Source organism: Eucyclogobius newberryi, unplaced genomic scaffold (genome assembly GCF_026437365.1).
Source record: "Eucyclogobius newberryi isolate DKJ021-1_F unplaced genomic scaffold, fEucNew1.0.hap1 SCAF_110, whole genome shotgun sequence".
Lineage (NCBI taxonomy): Eukaryota > Metazoa > Chordata > Actinopteri > Gobiiformes > Gobiidae > Eucyclogobius > Eucyclogobius newberryi.
Genome location: NW_027315736.1, coordinates 8,363 through 33,870, shown reverse-complemented (window position 1 = coordinate 33,870; position 25,508 = coordinate 8,363). Strand labels below are relative to the sequence as shown.

Sequence of the window (25,508 nt, the reverse complement as noted above, 5' to 3'; positions counted from 1 at the left end):
CACAGCGTCCTACATGTGTCATGACAACACAGCGTCCTACATGTGTCATGTCTACACAGCGTCCTACATGTGTCATGTCCACACAGCGTCCTACATGTGTCATGTCCACACAGCGTCCTAGATGTGTCATGTCCACACAGCGTCCTACATGTGTCATGTCCACACAGTGTCCTACATGTGTCATGTCCACACAGCGTCCTACATGTTTCATGTCCACACAGCGTCCTACATGTGTCATGTCCACACAGGGTCCTACATGTGTCATGTCCACACAGCGTCCTACATGTGTCATGTCCACACAGTGTCCTACATTTGTCATTTCCACACAGCGTCCTACATGTATCAGCGTCCTGCATGTGTCTTGTCCACACAGCGTCCTACATGTGTTATGACAACACAGCGTCCTACATGTGTCATGACAACACAGCGTCCTACATGTGTCATGTCCACACAGTGTCCTACATGTGTCATGTCCACACAGCGTCCTACATGTGTCATGTCCACACAGCGTCCTACATGTGTCATATCCACACAGCGTCCTACATGTGTCATGTCCACACAGCGTCCTACATGTGTCATATCCACACAGCGTCCTACATGTGTCATGTCCACACAGCGTCCTACATGTGTCATATCCACACAGCGTTCTGCATGTGTCATGTCCACACAGCGTCCACATGTGTCATGTCCACACAGCGTCCTACATGTGTCATGTCCACACAGCGTCCTACATGTGTCATGTCCACACAGCGTCCACATGTGTCATGTCCACACAGCGTCCTACATGTGTCATGTCAACACAGCGTTCTACATGTGTCATGTCCACACAGCGTCCTACATGTGTCATGTGCACACAGCGTCCTACATGTGTCATGACCACACAGCGTCCTACATGTGTCATGTCCACACAGCATCCTACATGTGTCATGTCCACACAGCGTCCTACATGTGTCATGTCCACACAGCGTCCTACATGTTTCATGTCTTCACAGCGTCCTACATGTGTCATGTCCACACAGCGTCTTACATGTGTCATGTCCACACAGCATCTTACATGTGTCATGTCCGCACAGCGTCCTACATGTGCCATGTCCACACAGCGTCCTACATGTGTCATGACAACACAGCGTCCACATGTGTCATGTCCACACAGCATCTTACATGTGTCATGTCCGCACAGCGTCCTACATGTGCCATGTCCACACAGCGTCCTACATGTGTCATGTCCACACAGCGTTCTACATGTGTCATGACAACACAGCGTCCTACATGTGTCATGTCCACACAGCGTCCTACATGTGTCATGACAACACAGCGTCCACATGTGTCATGTCCACACAGCGTCCTACATGTGTCATGTCCACACAGCGTTCTACATGTGTCATGACAACACAGCGTCCTACATGTGTCATGTCCACACAGCGTCCTACATGTGTCATGACAACACAGCGTCTTACATGTGTCATGTCCACACAGCGTCCTACATGTGTCATGTGTAACCCAGGTGAGAAACTCTCCCTTTCGGCTCATTACGTCATCACGCTGTTGCGCCGTGCGTCAGCCGGTCACGTGGCGCTGCGCCGCCAATCGTCGGCATATAAACAGGAAATGAGTTGCGGCTCGGGAAATGCCGGTCGGGGAATTCGGGTTGCGCTACAGGTACGATAAATGGCCACAGATCTTCCGAATTTCATTATGTTGGTTTAATCTACTTAATGCATTTACTGTCCCGCATCTTAGGAGTCGACTACTGGACCCAGATCATCTTATTTAGATCTTATATTAACGTCAAAACTGGTGAGTGTGCTGCTTAGCTTAGCCGCGCCCATTGGTTTGAATGGGCTAGTTAGCATCATCTTTATTGCCCATTTCCTCAAATATTATATTGTCAAACGAAATGAAATTACTCTCATTGTTACTTAAATATGAACACTATTTATTGATAATTTATTGATTGTTTGTAAATGTATCTGGAAGCACTTTAAAGTCCAACTTAATGATTGTTGTTCCATTTGAAGCACCTTATGCACTTTACTTTTGATTGATATTTATTCAATACACTGTTTAAGTACATGACTGAACTTGATGAGCTATTTTACTAATCTAATGTTATTTATTATATTGTAAATGGTTCACTTTGATAATTTACAATATTTAACACCGATATTGATGATTGAAACTAGTTTATTTATTTATGATGTGCACATGATTATTTATTTGGTCCTGTTATTGCACAGGCCAGATTGGATGGCGAGCTAGGAAAGAGTCAAACTGATCCAGACTGATCCAGACTGATCCAGACTGATCCAGACTGATCCAGACTGCCTAAAGCTTCACAAGCCCGGACTCCACAAGGACTCCACCTGCTCTGGTCGGGCCGGTAGGAGGCTCCTGTAGCCACCCTTTAGAACTTTCCAAAGAACATTGTACTGTTGCTTAATGAACAATTTGAAACTACACTGCACTTTACAATTCAGCGTGACACACGCTGAGGACACTTTGTGAACTGTCCTACGTGGATGATTTTTGAGATTGAACTTTACAATGTACATATCTTCTTCTATCCCTATCTTGTAAATAGTAATGAATGGCCATTCTTGTATATTATTATGTTTATATGTCAATTCAATATATGGTACCTGCACACGTAATTATTGTCTCCTACTCACTCTGTTCCGAGAGCCGCATCTAGCACTTCTGATCTAGCCCAATAACAACACATTGTTACCTGTATTTATCCACTTGTAAACTTGTGACACACATGCTACACATGTCTTCACAGCGTCCTACATGTGCCATGTCCACACAGCGTCCTACATTTGTCATGTCCACACAGCGTCCTACATGTGCCATGTCCACACAGCGTCCTACATGTGTCATGTCCACACAGCGTCCTACATGTGCCATGTCCACACAGCGTCCTACATTTGTCATGTCCACACAGCGTCCTACATGTGTCATGTCCACACAGCGTCCTACATGTGGCATGTCTTCACAGCGTCCTACATGTGCCATGTCCACACAGCGTCCTACATGTGTCATGTCCACACAGCGTCCTACATGTGTTTTGACCTCAGGACCGGCGGTCTAAAAACACAGCTAAAAACATGACCAAAAATACGGCTGAAACACGGCTAAAAACGTGGCTAAAAACAACTAAAAACACTACGAAAAAAGGACTAAAAATTTGAATAAAAACATGAATAAAACACGACTAAAAACACGACGAAAAACAAGGCTAAAAAAGTGGCTAAAAAAAACTAAAAACACGACTAAAAAAGGGCTAAAAACATGAATAAAAACATGAATAAAAACATGACTAAAACACGACTAAAAACACGACAAAAAAATAACTAAAAACCCACTAAAAGCACGACTAAAAACACAATAAAAAATACGACTAAAAGCACGGCTTAAAACACGACTAAAAACACGACTAAAAACATGACTGAAAACACAACTAAAACATGACTAAAAACACACCTAAAAGCATGACTAAAACACGACTTAAAACATGACTATAACACGGCTAAAAACATGACTAAAAACATGACTAAAACATGACTAAAAACACACCTAAAAGCATGACTAAAACACGACTTAAAACATGACTATAACACGGCTAAAAACATGACTAAAAACACGACTAAAACATGACTAAAAACACACCTAAAAGCATGACTAAAACACGACTTAAAACATGACTATAACACGGCTAAAAACATGACTAAAAACACGACTTAAAGCATGACTAAAGACATGACTAAAACATGACTAAAAACATGACTAAAACATGACTAAAACACGACTTGAAATATGACTAAAACAAGACTAAAAACACGACTAAAAATACAACTAAAAATACAACTAAAGCATGACTAAAACACAGCTAAAAACATGACTAAAAATATGACTATAAACGTGACTAAAAACATTACTAAAACGTGACTAAAAACAACGAAAACATGACTTTAACACGACCTAAAACATGGCAAAAACAAGACTAAAAATACAATTGAAAACATGACTAAAACGCGACTAAAAACATGATTAAAATGCGACTAAAAACATGACTAAAACGTGACTAAAAACACAACTAAAACACGACTTAAAACATGAATAAAAACATGATTAATAACACGTATAAAAACATGACAAAAAACACGACTTGAAACATGACTAAAACAGGACTAAAAACATGACTAAAACACGACTTAAAACATGACTAAAAACACGACTAACAACATGACTAAAAACATTACTAAAACGTGACTAAAAACAACGAAAACATGACTTTAACACGACCTAAAACATGGCAAAAACAAGACTAAAAATACAATTGAAAACATGACTAAAATGCGACTAAAAACATGACTAAAACATGAATAAAAACATGACTAAAAACATGACTAAAACGTGACTAAAAACACAACTAAAACACGACTTAAAACATGAATAAAAACATGATTAATGACACGTATAAAAACATGACAAAAAACACGACTTAAAACATGACTAAAACATGACTAAAACAGGACTTAAAACATGACTAAAAACATGACTAAAACACGACTTAAAACATGACTAAAAACACGACTAAAAACATGACTAAAAACACACCTAAAAGCATGACTAAAACACGACTTAAAACATGACTAAAACACGGCTAAAAACATGACTAAAAAAACTACTAAAACATGACTAAAAACATTATTAAAACCTGACTAAAAACCTGACTAAAAACATGACTAAAACATGACTAAAAACACGACTAAAAGCATGACTAAAAACATGACTAATAACATGACTAAAACATGACTAAAAACATGATTAAAACCTGACTAAAAACACGACTAAAAACATGACTAAAACATGACTAAAAGCATGACTAAAAACACGACAAAAACACGACTAAAAACATGACTAAAAACACGACTGAAAACATGACTAAAACACGACTAAAAACATGACTAAAAACACGACTGAAAACATGACTGAAACAAAACTCAAACATGACTAAAACACGATTAAAAACACAACTAAAACATGACTGAAAAGCGGCTAAAAACACGACTTAAAACATGACTAAAAAAGGACTAAAAACACGACTAAAAACATGACTAAAACACGACTTGAAACATGACTAAAACAAGACTAAAAACACAACTAAAAATACAACTAAAAACACGACTTAAAACATGACTATAAACGCGACTAAAAACATTACTAAAACGTGACTAAAAACAACGAAAACATGACTTTAACACAACCTAAAACATGGCAAAAACAAGACTAAAAATACAATTGAAAACATGACTAAAACGTGACTAAAAACATGACTTAAATACGACTAAAAACATGACTAAAACGTGACTAAAAACACAACTAAAACACGACTTAAAACATGAATAAAAACATGATTAATAACACGTATAAAAACATGACAAAAAACACGACTTAAAACATGACTAAAAACATGACTAAAACACGACTTAAAACATGACTAAAAACACGACTTAAAACATGACTAAAAACATGACTAAAACACGACTTAAAACATGACTAAAAACATGACTAAAACACGACTTAAAACATGACTAAAAACACGACTAAAAACATGACTAAAAACACATGAACTATTGAGTCAAAGTCGGTGATGTGTTCATGCCCTCGGAGGCCCGCGCTCACATTACACCTGAGAAGACCCTAAGGGCGTTTGGTTGATGTAGTGTAAATACTTCAGATGGATCTAAAGTACTTACTCATATTTCATGTGATACTCTGATTACTTTGGGTAAGTGCAGTACCTCGTGTGTCCTCGTCCTCGATGGTGGTGTTGGTGCTCTCAGACGACTCCTGAAAGAAGAGAAGAAGAAACACGTAATTCAGTCTTTGTGTTTTTAGCCTCCAAACCTCCACTTTTTACCTTTACGCCATCGTTTTTCTTTCCTCCACTTTTTCCTCCTGAACGAAGCACGAAGAGAGCGAGAAACGCCAGCGTCAGAAAGAACGGCAGGAAGAAGAGCAGCACCGCCGCCATGGCAACGCACAACACGGACACAACACACCTGATCTACACACAGACACACACAGAACTCATGAACACACAACATCTACACACAGACACACACAGAACTCATGAACACACAACATCTACACACAGACACACACAGAACTCATGAACACACAACATCTACACACAGACACACACAGAACTCATGAACACACAACATCTACACACAAACACACACAGAACTCATGAACACACAACATCTACACACAGACACACACAGAACTCATGAACACACAACATCTACACACAGACACACACAGAACTCATGAACACACAACATCTACACACAGACACACACAGAACTCATGAACACACAACATCTACACACAGACACACACAGAACTCATGAACACACAACATCTACACACAGACACACACAGAACTCATGAACACACAACATCTACACACAGACACACACAGAACTCATGAACACACAACATCTACACACAAACACACACAGAACTCATGAACACACAACATCTACACACAGACACACACAGAACTCATGAACACACAACATCTACACACAGACACACACAGAACTCATGAACACACAACATCTACACACAGACACACACAAAACTCATGAACACACAACATCTACACAGACACACACAGAACTCATGAAACACACAACATCTACACACAAACACACACAGAACTCATGAACACACAACATCTACACACAGACACGCACAGAACTCATGAACACACAACATCTACACACAGACACACACAGAACTCATGAACACACAACATCTACACACAGACACACAAAGAACTCATGAACACACAACATCTACACACAAACACACACAGAACTCATGAACACACAACATCTACACACAAACACACACAGAACTCATGAACACACAACATCTACACACAGACACACACAGAACTCATGAACACACAACATCTACACACAGACACACACAGAACTCATGAACACACAACATCTACACACAAACACACACAGAACTCATGAACACACAACATCTACACACAGACACACACAGAACTCATGAACACACAACATCTACACACAGACACACACAGAACTCATGCACACACAACATCTACACACAGACACACACAGAACTCATGAACACACAACATCTACACACAAACACACACAGAACTCATGAACACACAACATCTACACACAAACACACACAGAACTCATGAACACACAACTCACAACAAGGCTTCAGCTGACACTGAGACAAAAGTCCTGGTTTAGGCTCTTTTCACGTGTGGTCTTTGGCTTGGGGTCTAGACCCGCCCCTTTTGGGACTTTGGTCCAGATTTAGACCTCAGTCCAGTCTATTTAAGGACTCTGACCACACACTAAACACACACTAAACACACACTAAACACACACTAAACACACACTAAACACACACTAAACACACACTAAACACACACTAAACACACACTAAACACACACTAAACACACACTAAACACACACTAAACACACACTAAACACACACTAAACACACACAACACTGACCTGAAAAGTTCCTCGTGGCCAACATTGTCGTCAAGATGGCTCCCTGAGGAGAGGAGGAGAGGAGGAGGTGAGGCAAGGGGGTGAGGAGGAGAGGAGGAGGAGGTGAGGCAAGGACAGGAGGAGAGGAGGAGGAGGTGAGGCAAGGACAGGAGGAGGAAAGGAAGAGGAGAGAAGGAAGAGGAGAGGAGGAGGTGAGGCAAGGAGAGGAGGAGGAAAGTACAAGGAGGAGACGGAGAGGAGGAGGTGAGGCAAGGAGGTGAGGAGGAGAGGAGGAGGAGAGGAGGAAGTGAGGCAAGGAGAGGAGGAGGAAAGTACAAGGAGGAGACGGAGAGGAGGAGGTGAGGCAAGGAGGTGAGGAGGAGAGGATGAGGAGAGGCAAGGAGGTGAAGCAAGGAGGTGAGGAGGAGGAGAGGAGGAGGTGAGGCAAGGAGGAGAGGAGGAGGTGAGGCAAGGAGGTGAGGAGGAGGAGAGGAGGAGGTGAGGAGGAGGTGAAGCAAGGAGGTGAGGAGGAGGGGAGGAGGAGGTGAGGCAAGGAGGAGAGGAGGAGGTGAGGCAAGGAGGTGAGGAGGAGGAGAGGAGGAGGTGAGGAGGAGGTGAAGCAAGGAGGTGAGGAGGAGGGGAGGAGGAGGGGAGGCAAGGAGGAGAGGAGGAGGTGAGGCAAGGAGAGGAGGAGGAGAGGAGAGGAGGAGGTGAGGCAAGGAGGTGAGGAGGAGAGGAGGAGGAGAGGAGGAGGTGAGGCAATGAGAGGAGGAGGAAAGTACAAGGAGGAGAGGAGGAGGTGAGGCAAGGAGGTGAGGAGGAGAAGAGGAGGAGGTGAGGCAAGGAGGAGAGGAGAGGAGAAGGAGAGGAGGAGGAGAGGAGGAGGTGAGGCAAGGAGAGGAGGAGGAGAGGGGGAGGAGAGGAGAGGAGGAGGTGAGACAAGGAGGTGAGGAGGAGAGGAGGAGGTGAGGCAAGGAGAGGAGGAGGAGAGGAAGAGGTGAGGAAAGGAGGTGAGGAGGAGAGGAGGAGGAGAGGAGGAGGTGAGGCAAGGAGAGGAGGAGGAGGAAAGTACGAGGAGGAGGAGAGGAGGAGGTGAGGCAAGGGGGTGAGGAGGAGAGGAGGAGGAGGAGAGGCAAGGAGGTGAGGAGGAGAGGAGGAGGTGAGGAGGAGCAGAGGAGGAGGTGAAGCAAGGAGGTGAGGAGGAGGAGAGGAGGAGGTGAGGCAAGGAGGTGAGGAGGAGGAGAGGAGGAGGTGAGGCAAGGAGGTGAGGAGGAGGTGAGGCAAGGAGGTGAGGAGGAGAGGAGGAGGTGAGGCAAGCAGGTGAGCAGGAGAGGAGGAGGAGGAGAGGAGGAGGTGAGGCAAGGAGAGGAGGAGGAGAGGAGGAGGAGAGGAGGAGGTGAGGCAAGGAGAGTAGGAGGGGAGGAGGAGGTGAGACAAGGAGGAGGTGAGGCAAGGAGAGTAGGAGGGGAGGAGGAGGTGAGGCAAGGACGTGAAGAGGAGAGGAGGAGGAGGAGAGGAGGAGGTGAAGCAAGGAGGTGAGCAGGAGAGGAGGAGGTGGGGAGGCAAGGAGGTGAGGAGGAGAGGAGGTGAAGAGGAAAAGAGGAGGTGAGGAGGAGGTGGGGAGGTGAGGCAAGGAGGAGAAGAGGAGGTGAGGAGGAGGAGAGGAGGAGGTGAGGAGGAGTTGAGGAGGTGAGGAGGAGATGCAAGGAGGAGAAAAGGTGAGGAGGTGAGGAGGAGGCGGTGAGGAGTTGAGGAGGAGGTGAGGAGTTGAGGAGGAGGAGGTGAGGAGGTGAGCAGGAGCTGCAAGGAGGAGAAGAGGTGAGGAGGTGAGGAGTTGAGGAGGAGGAGGTGAGGAAGAGGAGGTACCTTGAGTTTCCGCCGAGCGTTGAACTTCTTGAGACACTCCACAGTTTCCTGTCGGTGCATACAAGACGCCACCGTGGAGCGATGCTGAAACCAAAAGAAACATCTGACCTTTAACCTTTGTGACATGTGTGACCTTTAACCTTATTGACATGTGTGACCTTTAACCTTATTGACATGTGTGACCTTTAACCTTATTGACATGTGTGACCTTTAACCTTATTGACATGTGTGACCTTTAACCTTATTGACATGTGTGATCTTTAACCCTTGTGACATGCGTGACCTTTAACCTTTGTGACATTTGTGACCTTTAACCTTTGTGACATGCATGACCTTTAACCTTTGTGAAATTTGTGACCTTTAACCTTTGTGACATGTGTGACCTTTAACTTTTGTGACATGTGTGACCTCTGACCTTTGTGACATTTGTGACCTTTAACCTCATTGACATGTGTGACCTTTAACCTTATTGACAAGTGTGACCTTTTACCTTTGTGACATGCGTGACCTCTAACCTTTGTGACATTTGTGACATGTGTGACCTTTAACCCTTGTGATATGTGTGACCTTTAACCTTTGTGACATTTGTGACCTTTAACCTTTGTGACATGTGTGACCTTTAACCCTTGTGATATGTGTGACCTTTAACCTTTGTGACATTTGTGACCTTTAACCTTTGTGACATGCGTGACCTTTAACATTTGTGACATTTGTGACCTTTAACCTTTGTGACATGCATGACCTTTAACCCTTGTGACATGTGTGACCTTTAACTTTTGTGACATGTGTGACCTTTAACCTTTGTGACATTTGTGACCTTTAACCTTTGTGACATTTGTGACCTTTAACCTTTGTGACATGCATGACCTTTAACATTTGTGATATTTGTGACCTTTAACCTTTGTGACATGTGTGACCTTTAACCCTTGTGACATGTGTGACCTTTAACCCTTGTTACATGTGTGACCTTTAACCCTTGTGACATGTGTGACCTTTAACCCTTGTTACATGTGTGACCTTTAACCCTTGTTACATGTGTGACCTTTAATCCTTGTGACATGTGTGACCTTTAACCCTTGTTACATGTGTGACCTTTAACCCTTGTGACATGTGTGACCTTTAACCCTTGTGACATGTGTGACCTTTAACCCTTGTGACATGTGTGACCTTTAACCTTAGAACAAAGAGTGTGACTCACAGAGATCCAGGGATGTTTGAGCGCTTCAGCCGCCGTGATGCGTTTGGACGGGTTTATGGTCAACATCTTATTAATGAGGTCTTTGGCCTCAGGGGTCACGGTGTCCCACTCTGGGGACGGGAACTGGACACAAGAGGACAAACACATAAACCACACTGTCCTACAGGGGTCACGGTGTCCCACTCTGGAGACGGGAACTGGACACAAGAGGACAAACACATAAACCACACTGTCCTACAGGGGTCACGGTGTCCCACTCTGGAGACGGGAACTGGACACAAGAGGACAAACACATAAACCACACTGTCCTACAGGGGTCACGGTGTCCCGCTCTGGAGACGGTGAGTGATTCTGTGAGTAGCACCTGTTCGTCTGCTCATCTGAGGAGGAGGAGCGAGACTGTTCTCTCACTTTGGGCTCATATATGAAGCACCAACAGCACTGTACGATGTGGGACCTTTAAACGATGTGGGACCTTTAAATTATGTGGGACCTTTAAATGATATGGGACCTTTAAACGATGTAGGACCTTTAAATTATATGGGACCTTTATGGGACCTTTAAATGATATGGGACCTTTAAATTATGTGGGACCTTTAAATTATGCGGGACCTTTAAATGATATGGGACCTTTAAATGATGTGGGACCTTTAAATGATGTAGGACCTTTAAATTATATGGGACCTTTATGGGACTTTTAAACGATATGGGACCTTTAAATGATGTGGGACCTTTAAGCGTTGTGGGACCTTTAAATGATGTGGGACCTTTAAATGATGTAGGACCTTTAAATTATATGGGACCTTTATGGGACCTTTAAACTATATGGGACCTTTAAATGATGTGGGACCTTTAAATGATGTGAGACCTTTAAATGATGTAGGACCTTTAAATTATATGGGACCTTTATGGGACCTTTAAACGATGTGGGACCTTTAAAAGATGTGGGACCTTTAAATGTTTTCTGTGACTCACGTCGTAGGCTCCAGCTTTGATCTGCTGATAGAGTCTGTGCTGATCTTCATCCCAGAACGGAGGGTAACCAACCAGAAGGATGTAGAGGATGACCCCTGGAACACAGGACCACCAGGGCTGAAACAGGCTGAAAGAGGCTGAAACAGGTCTGAAACAGGTCTGAAACAGGTCTGAAACAGGGTCTGAAACAGGCTGAAACAGGGTCTGAAACAGGGTCTGAAACAGGTCTGAAACAGGCTGAAACAGGGTCTGAAACAGGCTGAAACAGGGTCTGAAACAGGCTGAAACAGGGTCTGAAACAGGTCTGAAACAGGCTGAAACAGGGTCTGAAACAGGGTCTGAAACAGTCTGAAACAGGCTGAAAGAGTCTGAAACAGGGTCTGAAACAGGGTCTGAAACAGGGTCTGAAACAGGCTGAAACAGGCTGAAACAGGCTGAAAGAGTCTGAAACAGGTCTGAAACAGGTCTGAAACAGGTCTGAAACAGGGTCTGAAACAGGTCTGAAACAGGGTCTGAAACAGGGTCTGAAACAGGTCTGAAACAGGTCTGAAACAGGTCTGAAACAGGCTGAAACAGGTCTGAAACAGGTCTGAAACAGGTCTGAAACAGGGTCTGAAACAGGCTGAAACAGGGTCTGAAACAGGGTCTGAAACAGGTCTGAAACAGGCTGAAACAGGGTCTGAAACAGGGTCTGAAACAGTCTGAAACAGGCTGAAAGAGTCTGAAACAGGTCTGAAACAGGTCTGAAACAGGGTCTGAAACAGGGTCTGAAACAGGGTCTGAAACAGGCTGAAACAGGCTGAAACAGGCTGAAAGAGTCTGAAACAGGTCTGAAACAGGTCTGAAACAGGTCTGAAACAGGGTCTGAAACAGGTCTGAAACAGGGTCTGAAACAGGGTCTGAAACAGGTCTGAAACAGGTCTGAAACAGGTCTGAAACAGGCTGAAAGAGTCTGAAACAGGTCTGAAACAGGTCTGAAACAGGCTGAAACAGGGTCTGAAACAGGTCTGAAACAGGCTGAAACAGGTCTGAAACAGGTCTGAAACAGGTCTGAAACAGGCTGAAACAGGCTGAAAGAGTCTGAAACAGGTCTGAAACAGGTCTGAAACAGGCTGAAACAGGTCTGAAACAGGGTCTGAAACAGAGTCTGAAACAGGTCTGAAACAGGCTGAAACAGGGTCTGAAACAGGTCTGAAACAGGCTGAAACAGGGTCTGAAACAGGCTGAAACAGGCTGAAAGAGTCTGAAACAGGTCTGAAACAGGTCTGAAACAGGTCTGAAACAGGGTCTGAAACAGGTCTGAAACAGGTCTGAAACAGGGTCTGAAACAGGGTCTGAAACAGGCTGAAACAGGCTGAAAGAGTCTGAAACAGGTCTGAAACAGGTCTGAAACAGGTCTGAAACAGGGTCTGAAACAGGTCTGAAACAGGTCTGAAACAGGGTCTGAAACAGGGTCTGAAACAGGGTCTGAAACAGGGTCTGAAACAGGTCTGAAACAGGCTGAAACAGGTCTGAAACAGGGTCTGAAACAGGTCTGAAACAGGCTGAAACAGGGTCTGAAACAGGGTCTGAAACAGGGTCTGAAACAGGTCTGAAACAGGGTCTGAAACAGGTCTGAAACAGGTCTGAAACAGGGTCTGAAACAGGGTCTGAAACAGGCTGAAACAGGTCTGAAACAGGGTCTGAAACAGGTCTGAAACAGGTCTGAAACAGGGTCTGAAACAGGCTGAAAGAGGCTGAAACAGGGTCTGAAACAGGGTCTGAAACAGGGTCTGAAACAGGCTGAAACAGGGTCTGAAACAGGGTCTGAAACAGGCTGAAACAGGGTCTGAAACAGGGTCTGAAATAGGGTCTATATATATATATATATATATATATATATATATATATATATTACACACACACAGTGGGACGTACCACAGGCCCACAGATCGACTGCTTTGCTGTACGGATCCTTCCTCAGGACTTCAGGAGACAAATATCCAGGAGTCCCAGCAAATCCTGCACAAACCACACGAATGACCCAAACCACACTAATGACCCAAACCACACTAATGACCCAAACCACACTAATGACCCAAACCACACAAATGACCCAAACCACACAAATGACCCAAACCACACTAATGACACAAACCACACTAATGACCCAAACCACACTAATGACACAAACCACACTAATGACACAAACCACACTAATGACCCAAACCACACAAATGACCCAAACCACACTAATGACCCAAACCACACTAATGACACAAACCACACGAATGACCCAAACCACACTAATGACCCAAACCACACTAATGACCCAAACCACACGAATGACCCAAACCACACTAATGACCCAAACCACACTAATGACCCAAACCACACTAATGACCCAAACCACACTAATGACCCAAACCACACGAATGACCCAAACCACACGAATGACCCAAACCACACTAATGACCCAAACCACACTAATGACCCAAACCACACTAATGACCCAAACCACACTAATGACCCAAACCACACTAATGACCCAAACCACACTAATGACCCAAACCACACGAATGACCCAAACCACACTAATGACCCAAACCACACGAATGACCCAAACCACACTAATGACACAAACCACACAAATGACCCAAACCACACTAATGACACAAACCACACTAATGACACAAACCACACTAATGACCCAAACCACACGAATGACCCAAACCACACTAATGACACAAACCACACAAATGACCCAAACCACACTAATGACACAAACCACACTAATGACACAAACCACACTAATGACACAAACCACACTAATGACACAAACCACACTAATGACACAAACCACACTAATGACCCAAACCACAACTGCAGTGTCACAAACATGAGAATGCAATTGTTCCATATAATTATTTACATCATGTTTTTTAAAGTGTGATGAGTTTGAGATGAAGCACAAACTAATATCCTGGTCACAGTGTGATAAAGGTCATTTCCCAGAAGGCTTTGCTCACCGAACCACGCCTGCTGGTCGCCCTCCACCTCGATGGCCAAACCGAAGTCGGCCAGTTTCACCGCAGCACCTTTGGACTTTGAGGCCAGCAGAAGGTTCTCAGGCTGCAGCAGAGACAGAGTCACCAGCGGGTTACTATAGCAACATGGGCCACGCTAACATGGGCCACGCCAACATGGGCCACGCTAACATGGGCCAGGCTAACATGGGCCACGCTAACATGGGCCACGCTAACATGGACCACGCTAACATGGGCCACGCTAACATGGACCACGCTAACATGGACCACGCTAACATGGGCCACGCTAACATGGGCCACGCTAACATGGACCACGCTAACATGGGCCACGCTAACATGGGCCACGCTAACATGGGCCACGCTAACATGGACCACGCTAACATGGGCCACGCTAACATGGACCACGCTAACATGGACCACGCTAACATGGACCACGCTAACATGGGCCACGCTAACATGGGCCACGCTAACATGGGCCACGCTAACATGGGCCACGCTAACATGGACCACGCTAACATGGACCACGCTAACATGGGCCACGCTAACATGGACCACGCTAACATGGGCCACGCTAACATGGGCCACGCTAACATGGGCCACGCTAACATGGGCCACGCTAACATGGGCCACGCTAACCTGGGCCATGATAGAGTCAGACCAGCGGGTTATGGCCTGGTTACTATAGCGATTTTGTGTCATTCCCGTTCTTTCCCTGTGGTTCTGACCTTGAGATCGCGGTGGACCACTCCCATCTGGTGACAGTGCAGCACGGCCTCCAGGATCTGCTGGATACAGTGGCTGTGGGGTCAGAGGTCACGTAGGGTCACATAGGGTCACGCAGGGGTCACACAGGGGTCACACATGTGTAAGAGGTCAGCGAGAGGACAAACCTGGCGTCGGCTTCACTGTAGTACTCACGGGCCACGATGTCCTCAAACAGCTCCCCTCCGGTCACCCTGACGACAACAACACGCATTGTTTACACTTCTTTACATTCATATCACGAGCGTTTATGTCAAACGTGAGCGTGAAGGAGTCTCACAGGTCGAAGATGAGGTAGTGGTGGTTCTCCTCTGAAATGCTGTCGTGAAGTCGCACTGAAACACACACGACACACGTTATTCACCAATGACCTTTATGACACTCTTCTGCCACCTGCTGGTCTTAATGGTGAAGTGTAAGTGTATCATAAGTATCTGGTTATGGATTTGAACTCTAATGTAGAACACATGTATACACGTATAATACACATGTATACACGTATAATACACATGTATACACGTATAATACACATGTATACACGTGTAATACACATGTATACACGTGTAATACACATGTATACACGTGTAATACACATGTATACACGTGTAATACACATGTATACACGTATAATACACATGTATACACGTATAATACACATGTATACACGTATAATACACATGTATACACGTATAATACACATGTATACACGTATAATACACATGTATACACGTGTAATACACATGTATACACGTGTAATACACATGTATACACGTGTAATACACATGTATACACGTATAATACACATGTATACACGTATAATACACATGTATACACGTATAATACACATGTATACACGTATAATACACATGTATACACGTATAATACACATGTATACACGTATAATACACATGTATACACGTATAATACACATGTATACACGTATAATACACATGTATACACGTATAATACACATGTATAAACGTATAATACACATGTATACACGTATAATACACATGTATACACGTATAATACACATGTATACACGTATAATACACATGTATACACGTATAATACACATGTATACACGTATAATACACATGCATACACGTATAATACACATGCATACACGTATAATACACATGCATACACGTATAATACACATGCATACACGTATAATACACATGCATACACGTATAATACACATGCATACACGTATAATACACATGCATACACGTATAATACACATGCATACACGTATAATACACATGCATACACGTATAATACACATGCATACACGTATAATACACATGCATACACGTATAATACACATGCATACACGTATAATACACATACATACACGTATAATACACATGTATACACATGTAATACACATGCATACACGTATAATACACATGCATACACGTATAATACACATGCATACACGTATAATACACATGCATACACGTATAATACACATGCATACACGTATAATACACATACATACACGTATAATACACATGTATACACATGTAATACACATGCATACACGTATAATACACATGCATACACGTATAATACACATGCATACACGTATAATACACATGCATACACGTATAATACACATGCATACACGTATAATACACATGCATACACGTATAATACACATGCATACACGTATAATACACATGCATACACGTATAATACACATGCATACACGTATAATACACATGTATACACGTATAATACACATGTATACACGTATAATACACATGTATACACGTATAATACACATGTATACACGTATAAAACACATGTATACACGTATAATACACATGTATACACGTATAATACACATGTATACACGTATAATACACATGTATACACGTATAATACACATGTATACACGTATAATACACATGTATACACGTATAATACACATGTATACACGTATAATACACATGCATACACGTATAATACACATGCATACACGTATAATACACATGCATACACGTATAATACACATGTATACACGTATAATACACATGTATACACGTATAATACACATGTATACATGCATACACATGTATAATACACATACACATGTATAATACACATGCATACACGTATAATACACATGCATACACGTATAATACACATGCATACACGTATAATACACATGCATACACGTATAATACACATGCATACACGTATAATACACATGTATACACGTGTAATACACATGTATACACGTGTAATACACACGCATACACGTGTAATACACATGCATACACGTGTAATACACATGTATACACGTGTAATACACATGTATACACGTGTAATACACATGTATACACGTGTAATACACATGTATACACGTATAATACACATGTATACACATATAATACAGATTATTAGACGTAAGAAGAATAAACTCTTCACACATGTATTTGCTTCAAACAGGTGGGAGGGCATCTGACACAGTATATGCTACAGCTTGAACATCGCGAGCTGCAGATTTGACTGTGGAGGAGGATTATTATGGGATGTCCTGCCCACACACTGCTCAGGTGCGTTACCAAGCAACAGGCACACAAACGCTCCACAAACCGAAAGAATCAAACAGCAGGATTCAGAGGTGACGAATGTGTCGTTTGCTTATATAAATGTAAGAAAAGACAAAAAGACATGAATAAAGCACTGAACGTGTGAAAGTGTCCAATTCTGAGAAGAAATGATTTTACATTTTAACTCTAAATGTTGGAATCAGAAAATAAAGTGAATGTGACAAAAACATAAAGTGAATGTGACAAAAACAGACGGATGAAAGTACTTTACATTTCGGTCTATTCGTTTTACTCGAGTACGTTTGGGACACTTTTAGCTAACCTTTGGGTCCTAATATTGTCTATAAATTACTCTTCTAGTTTCCATTTTATATTTGTGTTTGAATTACTTCCCTTAGTCCAGACAATGATCAGATTCCAGCAGTCATAAATGCAGAAGGATGAAACCTTCTCACATTTGTCTTTAGTTTTGTCTTTTGTGGGATTCTCGCCTCGTTAACGCTCGGAACACTTCACAGAACAAAAGAACAAATCCTCTTCACACTTTAAACGTGCGTTTATCGTCCTCGCTCTGATCGAAGCTCCGGGTTTCACTGTTCAAACACACGAGTGTCCATCTGAAGAGGATCTGAAGCTGTGGGTCTGAGGCTGTGGGTCTGAGGCTGTGGGTCTGAGGCTGTGGGTCTGAGGCTGTGGGTCTGAGGCTGTGGGTCTGAGGCTGTGGGTCTGAGGCTGTGGGTCTGAGGCTGTGGGTCTGAGGCTGTGGGTCTGAGGCTGTGGGTCTCGTGTTGAAGCCTTTTTGAGGCTGGTCCTAGTGGTCCTGGTGGTCCTGGTGTTCCTGGTGTTCCTGGTGGTCCTGGTCCTGGTGGTCCTGGTGGTCCTGGTGGTCCTGGTGGTCCTAGTAGTCCTGGTGGTCCTGGTGGTCCTGGTGGTCCTGGTGGTCCTGGTCCTGGTGGTCCTGGTCCTGGTGGTCCTGGTTGTCCTGGTGGTCCTGGTGGTCCTGGTGGTTCTGGTGGTCCTGGTCCTGGTGGTCCTGGTCCTGGTGGTCCTGGTGGTCCTGGTGGTCCTGGTCCTGGTGGTCCTGGTCCTGGTGGTCCTGGTTGTCCTGGTGGTCCTGGTGGTCCTGGTGGTTCTGGTGGTCCTGGTCCTGGTGGTCCTGGTGGTCCTGGTGGTCCTGGTGGTTCTGGTGGTCCTGGTCCTGGTGGTCCTGGTGGTCCTGGTGGTCCTGGTCCGGTTTAACTCAGTTTTGCAGTGACCGAGTTTCAGATTCAGAATCTGGAGCGTCGCTGGAGGCGAAACTTCAATCATTCATAAATGACACAGATCAGAACAAGAACACACCACATGAACTATGAAGCACACACCACATGAACTATGAAGCACACACCACATGAACTATGAAGCACACACCACATGAACTATGAAGAACACACCACATGAACTATGAAGCACACACCACATGAACTATGAAGCACACACCACATGAACTATGAAGCACACACCACATGAACTATGAAGCACACACCACATGAACTATGAAGCACACACCACATGAACTATGAAGCACACACCACATGAACTATGAAGCACACACCACATGAAGACCTACGTCACTTCTGGGCTGCAGTGTCCAAAGAGTTCTAAAGGCTAAAGGCTAAAGAGCTAAAGGCTAAAGAGCTAAAGGCTAAAGGCTAAAGAGCTAAAGGCTAAAGAGTTAAAGGCTTAAGAGCTAAAGAGTTAAAGGCGAAAGGCGAAAGGCGAAAGGCTAAAGGCTAACTGGCAACATGCGCTACTGAGCAGCTCCCATTGACTTGAATGGGCGGCCATCTTGGCTGCTGGGGGCTTGGGCGCACCGCGGAGCTACAGCTGCGGCACACACGCTCTGAGACTACGTCACTTGGGTGGGCGGGGCACACACGCTCTGAGACTACGTCACTTGGGTGGGCGGGGCACACACGCTCTGAGACTACGTCACTTGGGTGGGGGTGAATATCAAACCAAGGCGTCTGCATTTCCGGGCTGGTGAAGGGTCCAAGGTCTGGGTGATATTTCTGAACTCTTATGTTAAGGGTGTTGCACAACACTTATTAAGCCCGAGCGCCACAAGCTGCGAGAGGCCTATTAATCTCGTAAGGCCGTGCGAAGCACGGCTGCGAAAGTGCACGTAGTGCGCACGAAATCGAGCGCGAAGCGCTCGCCCACTTCCAAACACTCACTAACGCACTCCTTCACTCACGCACGCCTCGTGCATACTAATTAATAGTAGGAAAATGGAACATTACCGTTGTAAACGGGCGAAGCCCGTGCAAAAGTGCGCACTAAACGAGCACTTTACATTGGGATTTTGGCCCTCTAAACAGTAATAATGTTACATTTTTGCATCACATGCTTCGCGGTCGTCATCCCAATGTAAAGTGCTCGTTTAGTGCGCACTTTTGCACGGGCTTCGCCCGTTTACAACGGTAATGTTCCATTTTCCTACTATTAATTAGTATGCACGAGGCGTGCGTGAGTGAAGGAGTGCGTAGTGAGTGTTTGGAAGTGGGCGAGCGCTTCGCGCTCGATTTCGTGCGCACTACGTGCACTTTCGCAGCCGTGCTTCGCACGGCCTTACGAGATTAATAGGCCTCTCGCAGCTTGTGGCGCTCGGGCCTAATAATAATAATAATAATAATAATCACTCACCGATGTTTGGATGTTTGAGCAGGCGACAGATCCGAGCCTCACGGTCCAACTTCTGATGGTCTGAAACACAAACATGTCCTCATGAGACATGAGAGCGTCCTCCAGGCGACGCTGTCCTCATGAGACATGAGAGCGTCCTCCAGGGGACGCTGTCCTCATGAGACATGAGAGCGTCCTCCAGGGGACGCTGTCCTCATGAGACATGAGAGCGTCCTCCAGGGGACGCTGTCCTCACGAGACATGAGAGCGTCCTCCAGGGGACGCTGTCCTCACGAGACATGAGAGCGTCCTCCAGGGGACGCTGTCCTCACGAGACATGAGAGCGTCCTCCAGGGGACGCTGTCCTCACGAGACATGAGAGCGTCCTCCAGGGGACGCTGTCCTCACGAGACATGAGAGCGTCCTCCAGGGGACGCTGTCCTCATGAGACATGAGAGCGTCCTCCAGGGGACGCTGTCCTCATGAGACATGAGAGCGTCTTCCAGGGGACGCTGTCCTCACGAGACATGAGAGCGTGTGACGGTAAAAGATTTATAATAATCATCATATTAATCATAATAATAATAAACAGCTGATCCTAAATTGTTGAATATCTAAAAATATTTAGACAAAAAAGAAAGAAAATGTAAAACTGCAAAATTCTGTGACTGAAATTAAAAATAAAAGAATTTCAAACTGTTTTTTTTCCAGAGTTGAAATAAACATTTAGAATGTGAATAAAAGCTGAACAGTAGAACTGGGAGGGCATCTGACACAGCCTTGGCTCTCTGCTCTGAATGCTGGTGTGTGATTGGCCGGTTCCTTGTTGCTTGGAAACAGAATAAAGTTGACGTTCTCCTGCAGCAGCTGAGTTATGTAACAGAGAAACTCACAAACACTGTATCGTTCAAAAGGAGCTTTATTCCTGCTTTATTCCTGCTTTAGTCCTGCTTTAGACCTGGTTTAGTCCAAGTTTAGTCCTGGTTTAGTCCTGGTTTACTCCTGGTTCAGTCCTAGTTTAGTCCTGGTTTATACCTGGTTTAGTCCTGGTTTAGTCCTAGTTTAGTCCTGGTTGAGTCCTGGTTTAGTCTTAGTTTAGTCCTGGTTTAGTCCTAGTTTAGTCCTGGTTTAGTCCTAGTTTAGTCCTGGTTTAATCCTGGTTTAGTCCTGGTTTAGTCCTGGTTTAGTCCTAGTTGAGTCCTGGTTTAGTCCTAGTTTAGTCCTGGTTTAGTCCTGGTTTAGTCCTGGTTTAGTCCTAGTTTAGTCCTGGTTTAGACCTGGTTTAGTCCTGGTTTAGTCCTAGTTTAGTCCTGGTTTAGTCCTAGTTTAGTCCTGGTTTAGTCCTGGTTTAGTCCTGGTTTAGTCCTGGTTTACTCCTGGTTCAGTCCTAGTTTAGTCCTGGTTTATACCTGGTTTAGTCCTGGTTTAGTCCTAGTTTAGTCCTGGTTTAGTCCTAGATTAGTCCTGGTTGAGTCCTGGTTTAGTCTTAGTTTAGTCCTGGTTTAGTCCTAGTTTAGTCCTGGTTTAGTCCTGGTTTAGTCCTAGTTTAGTCCTGGTTTAATCCTGGTTTAGTCCTGGTTTAGTCCTAGTTGAGTCCTGGTTTAGTCCTAGTTTAGTCCTGGTTTAGTCCTGGTTTAGTCCTGGTTTAGTCCTAGTTTAGTCCTGGTTTAGACCTGGTTTAGTCCTGGTTTAGTCCTAGTTTAGTCCTGGTTTAGTCCTAGTTTAGTCCTGGTTTAGTCCTGGTTTATTCCTGGTTGAGTCCTAGTTTAGTCCTTGTTTAGTCCTGGTTTAGTCCTGGTTTAGTCCTTGTTTAGTCCTGGTTTAGTCCTGGTTAAGTCCTGGTTGAGTCCTGGTTTAGTCCTGGTTGAGTCCTGGTTTATCCTAGTTTAGTCCTGGTTTAGTCCTAGTTTAGTCCTGGTTTAGTCCTGGTTTAGTCCTGGTTTAGTCCTGGTTTACTCCTGGTTCAGTCCTAGTTTAGTCCTGGTTTATACCTGGTTTAGTCCTGGTTTAGTCCTAGTTTAGTCCTGGTTTAGTCCTAGATTAGTCCTGGTTTAGTCCTGGTTTAGTCCTAGTTTAGTCCTGGTTTAATCCTGGTTTAGTCCTGGTTTAGTCCTAGTTGAGTCCTGGTTTAGTCCTAGTTTAGTCCTGGTTTAGTCCTGGTTTAGTCCTGGTTTAGTCCTAGTTTAGTCCTGGTTTAGACCTGGTTTAGTCCTGGTTTAGTCCTAGTTTAGTCCTGGTTTAGTCCTAGTTTAGTCCTGGTTTAGTCCTGGTTTATTCCTGGTTGAGTCCTAGTTTAGTCCTTGTTTAGTCCTGGTTTAGTCCTGGTTTAGTCCTTGTTTAGTCCTGGTTGAGTCCTAGTTTAGTCCTGGTTTAGTCCAAGTTTAGTCCTGGTTTAGTCCTGGTTTACTCCTGGTTCAGTCCTAGTTTAGTCCTGGTTTAGACCTGGTTTAGTCCTGGTTTAGTCCTAGTTTAGTCCTGGTTTAGTCCTAGATTAGTCCTGGTTGAGTCCTGGTTTAGTCTTAGTTTAGTCCTGGTTTAGTCCTAGTTTAGTCCTGGTTTAGTCCTGGTTTAGTCCTAGTTTAGTCCTGGTTTAGTCCTGGTTTAGTCCTGGTTTAGTCCTAGTTTAGTCCTGGTTTAGTCCTAGTTTAGTCCTGGTTTATTCCTGGTTGAGTCCTGGTTGAGTCCTGGTTTAGTCCTGGTTTAGTCCTAGTTTAGTCCTGGTTTGGTCCTGGTTTAGTCCTGGTTTAGTCCTGGTTAAGTCCTGGTTTAGTCCTAGTTTAGTCCTGGTTTAGTCCTGGTTTATCCTAGTTTAGTCCTGGTTTAGACCTGGTTAAGTCCTGGTTTATTCCTGGTTGAGTCCTGGTTTAGTCCTAGTTTAGTCCTAGTTGAGTCCTGGTTTAGTCCTAGTTTAGTCCTGGTTTAGTCCTGGTTTAGACCTGGTTTAGTCCTGGTTTAGTCCTAGTTTAGTCCTGGTTTAGTCCTAGTTTAGTCCTGGTTTATTCCTGGTTGAGTCCTAGTTTAGTCCTTGTTTAGTCCTGGTTTAGTCCTGGTTTAGTCCTTGTTTAGTCCTGGTTTAGTCCTGGTTAAGTCCTGGTTGAGTCCTGGTTGAGTCCTGGTTTATCCTAGTTTAGTCCTGGTTTAGTCCTGGTTAAGTCCTGGTTTAGTCCTAGTTTAGTCCTGGTTTAGTCCTGGTTTATTCCTGGTTGAGTCCTGGTTTAGTCCTGGTTTAGTCCTAGTTTAGTCCTGGTTTGGTCCTGGTTTAGTCCTGGTTTAGTCCTGGTTTAGACCTGGTATAGTCTTAGTTTAGCCCTGGTTTAGACCTGGTTTAGACCTGGTTTAGTCCTAGTTTAGTCCTGGTTTAGTCCTGGTTTAGTCCTAGTTTAGTCCTGGTTTAGTCCTGGTTTATTCCTGGTTGAGTCCTAGTTTAGTCCTTGTTTAGTCCTGGTTTAGTCCTGGTTTAGACCTGGTTTAGTCCTGGTTTAGTCCTAGTTTAGTCCTGGTTTAGTCCTAGTTTAGTCCTGGTTTAGTCCTAGTTTATTCCTGGTTGAGTCCTGGTTTAGACCTGGTATAGTCTTAGTTTAGCCCTGGTTTAGACCTGGTTTAGACCTGGTTTAGTCCTAGTTTAGTCCTAGTTTAGTCCTGGTTTAGTCCTAGTTTAGTCCTGGTTTAGTCCTGGTTTATTCCTGGTTGAGTCCTAGTTTAGTCCTTGTTTAGTCCTGGTTTAGTCCTGGTTTAGACCTGGTTTAGTCCTGGTTTAGTCCTAGTTTAGTCCTGGTTTAGTCCTAGTTTAGTCCTGGTTTAGTCCTAGTTTATTCCTGGTTGAGTCCTGGTTTAGTCCTAGTTTAGTCCTGGTTTAGTCCTAGTTTAGTCCTGGTTTAGACCTGGTTAAGTCCTGGTTTAGTCCTAGTTTAGTCCTGGTTTAGTCGTAGTTTAGTTCTGGTTTAGACCTGGTTTAGTCCTGGTTTAGTCCTGCTTTAGTGCTGGTTTAGTCATGGTTTAGTCCTGCTTTAGTCCTGGTTTAGTCTTGGTTTAGTCCTGGTTTAGTCCTGGTTTAGACCTGCTTTAGTTCTGGTTTAGTTCTGGTTTAGTCCTGGTTTAGTCCTAGTTTAGTCCTGCTTTATTCCTGGTTTAGTCCTGGTTGAGTCCTGGTTGAGTCCTGGTTTGGTCCTGGTTTAGACCTGGTTTAGTCCTGGTTTAGTCCTGGTTTAGTCCTGGTTTATTCCTGGTTGAGTCCTGGTTTAGTCCTAGTTTAGTCCTGGTTTAGTCCTGGTTTATTCCTGGTTGAGTCCTGGTTTAGTCCTGGTTGAGTCCTGGTTTATCCTAGTTTAGTCCTGGTTTAGACCTGGTTAAGTCCTGGTTTAGTCCTAGTTTAGTCCTAGTTTAGTCCTGGTTTATTCCTGGTTGAGTCCTGGTTTAGTCCTGGTTTAGTCCTAGTTTAGTCCTGGTTTGGTCCTGGTTTAGTCCTGGTTTAGTCCTGGTTTAGTCCTGGTTTAGTCCTGGTTTAGTCCTGGTTTATTCCTGGTTGAGTCCTGGTTTAGTCCTGGTTGAGTCCTGGTTTATCCTAGTTTAGTCCTGGTTTAGTCCTGGTTAAGTCCTGGTTGAGTCCTGGTTTAGTCCTAGTTTAGTCCTGGTTTAGTCCTGGTTTAGTCCTGGTTTAGTCCTAGTTTAGTCCTGGTTTAGTCCTGGTTTATTCCTGGTTGAGTCCTGGTTTAGTCCTGGTTTAGTCCTGGTTGAGTCCTGGTTTAGTCCTAGTTTAGTCCTGGTTTAGTCCTGGTTTAGTCCTGGTTTAGACCTGGTTAAGTCCTGGTTTAGTCCTTGTTTAGTCCTGGATTAGTCCTGGTTTAGTCCTGGTTTAGTCCTAGTTTAATCCTGGTTTAGACCTGGTTT

The 25,508-nt window shown here is 44.2% G+C and overlaps 1 protein-coding gene across 1 annotated transcript in view; it reads right to left on the bottom strand.

The window, feature by feature from the left end:
- LOC140355542 (calcium/calmodulin-dependent protein kinase type II subunit alpha) overlaps nucleotides 1-20,698 on the bottom strand; it is a 47,373-nt gene extending 26,675 nt beyond the window's left edge. The window contains exons 1-12 of the mRNA XM_072440165.1: nucleotides 20,643-20,698; nucleotides 15,674-15,728; nucleotides 15,522-15,587; nucleotides 15,357-15,429; nucleotides 14,614-14,716; nucleotides 13,523-13,606; nucleotides 11,606-11,700; nucleotides 10,631-10,753; nucleotides 9,433-9,516; nucleotides 7,588-7,630; nucleotides 5,927-5,964; nucleotides 5,808-5,856 (exon numbers count right to left, since the gene is read on the bottom strand). Coding sequence (XP_072296266.1) covers nucleotides 5,808-5,856; nucleotides 5,927-5,964; nucleotides 7,588-7,630; nucleotides 9,433-9,516; nucleotides 10,631-10,753; nucleotides 11,606-11,700; nucleotides 13,523-13,606; nucleotides 14,614-14,716; nucleotides 15,357-15,383 — 646 coding nt within the window. The 5' untranslated portion in view covers nucleotides 15,384-15,429; nucleotides 15,522-15,587; nucleotides 15,674-15,728; nucleotides 20,643-20,698. The remainder of the gene's footprint in view (nucleotides 1-5,807; nucleotides 5,857-5,926; nucleotides 5,965-7,587; nucleotides 7,631-9,432; nucleotides 9,517-10,630; nucleotides 10,754-11,605; nucleotides 11,701-13,522; nucleotides 13,607-14,613; nucleotides 14,717-15,356; nucleotides 15,430-15,521; nucleotides 15,588-15,673; nucleotides 15,729-20,642) is intronic.
- Nucleotides 20,699-25,508: the final 4,810 nt, after the last annotated feature.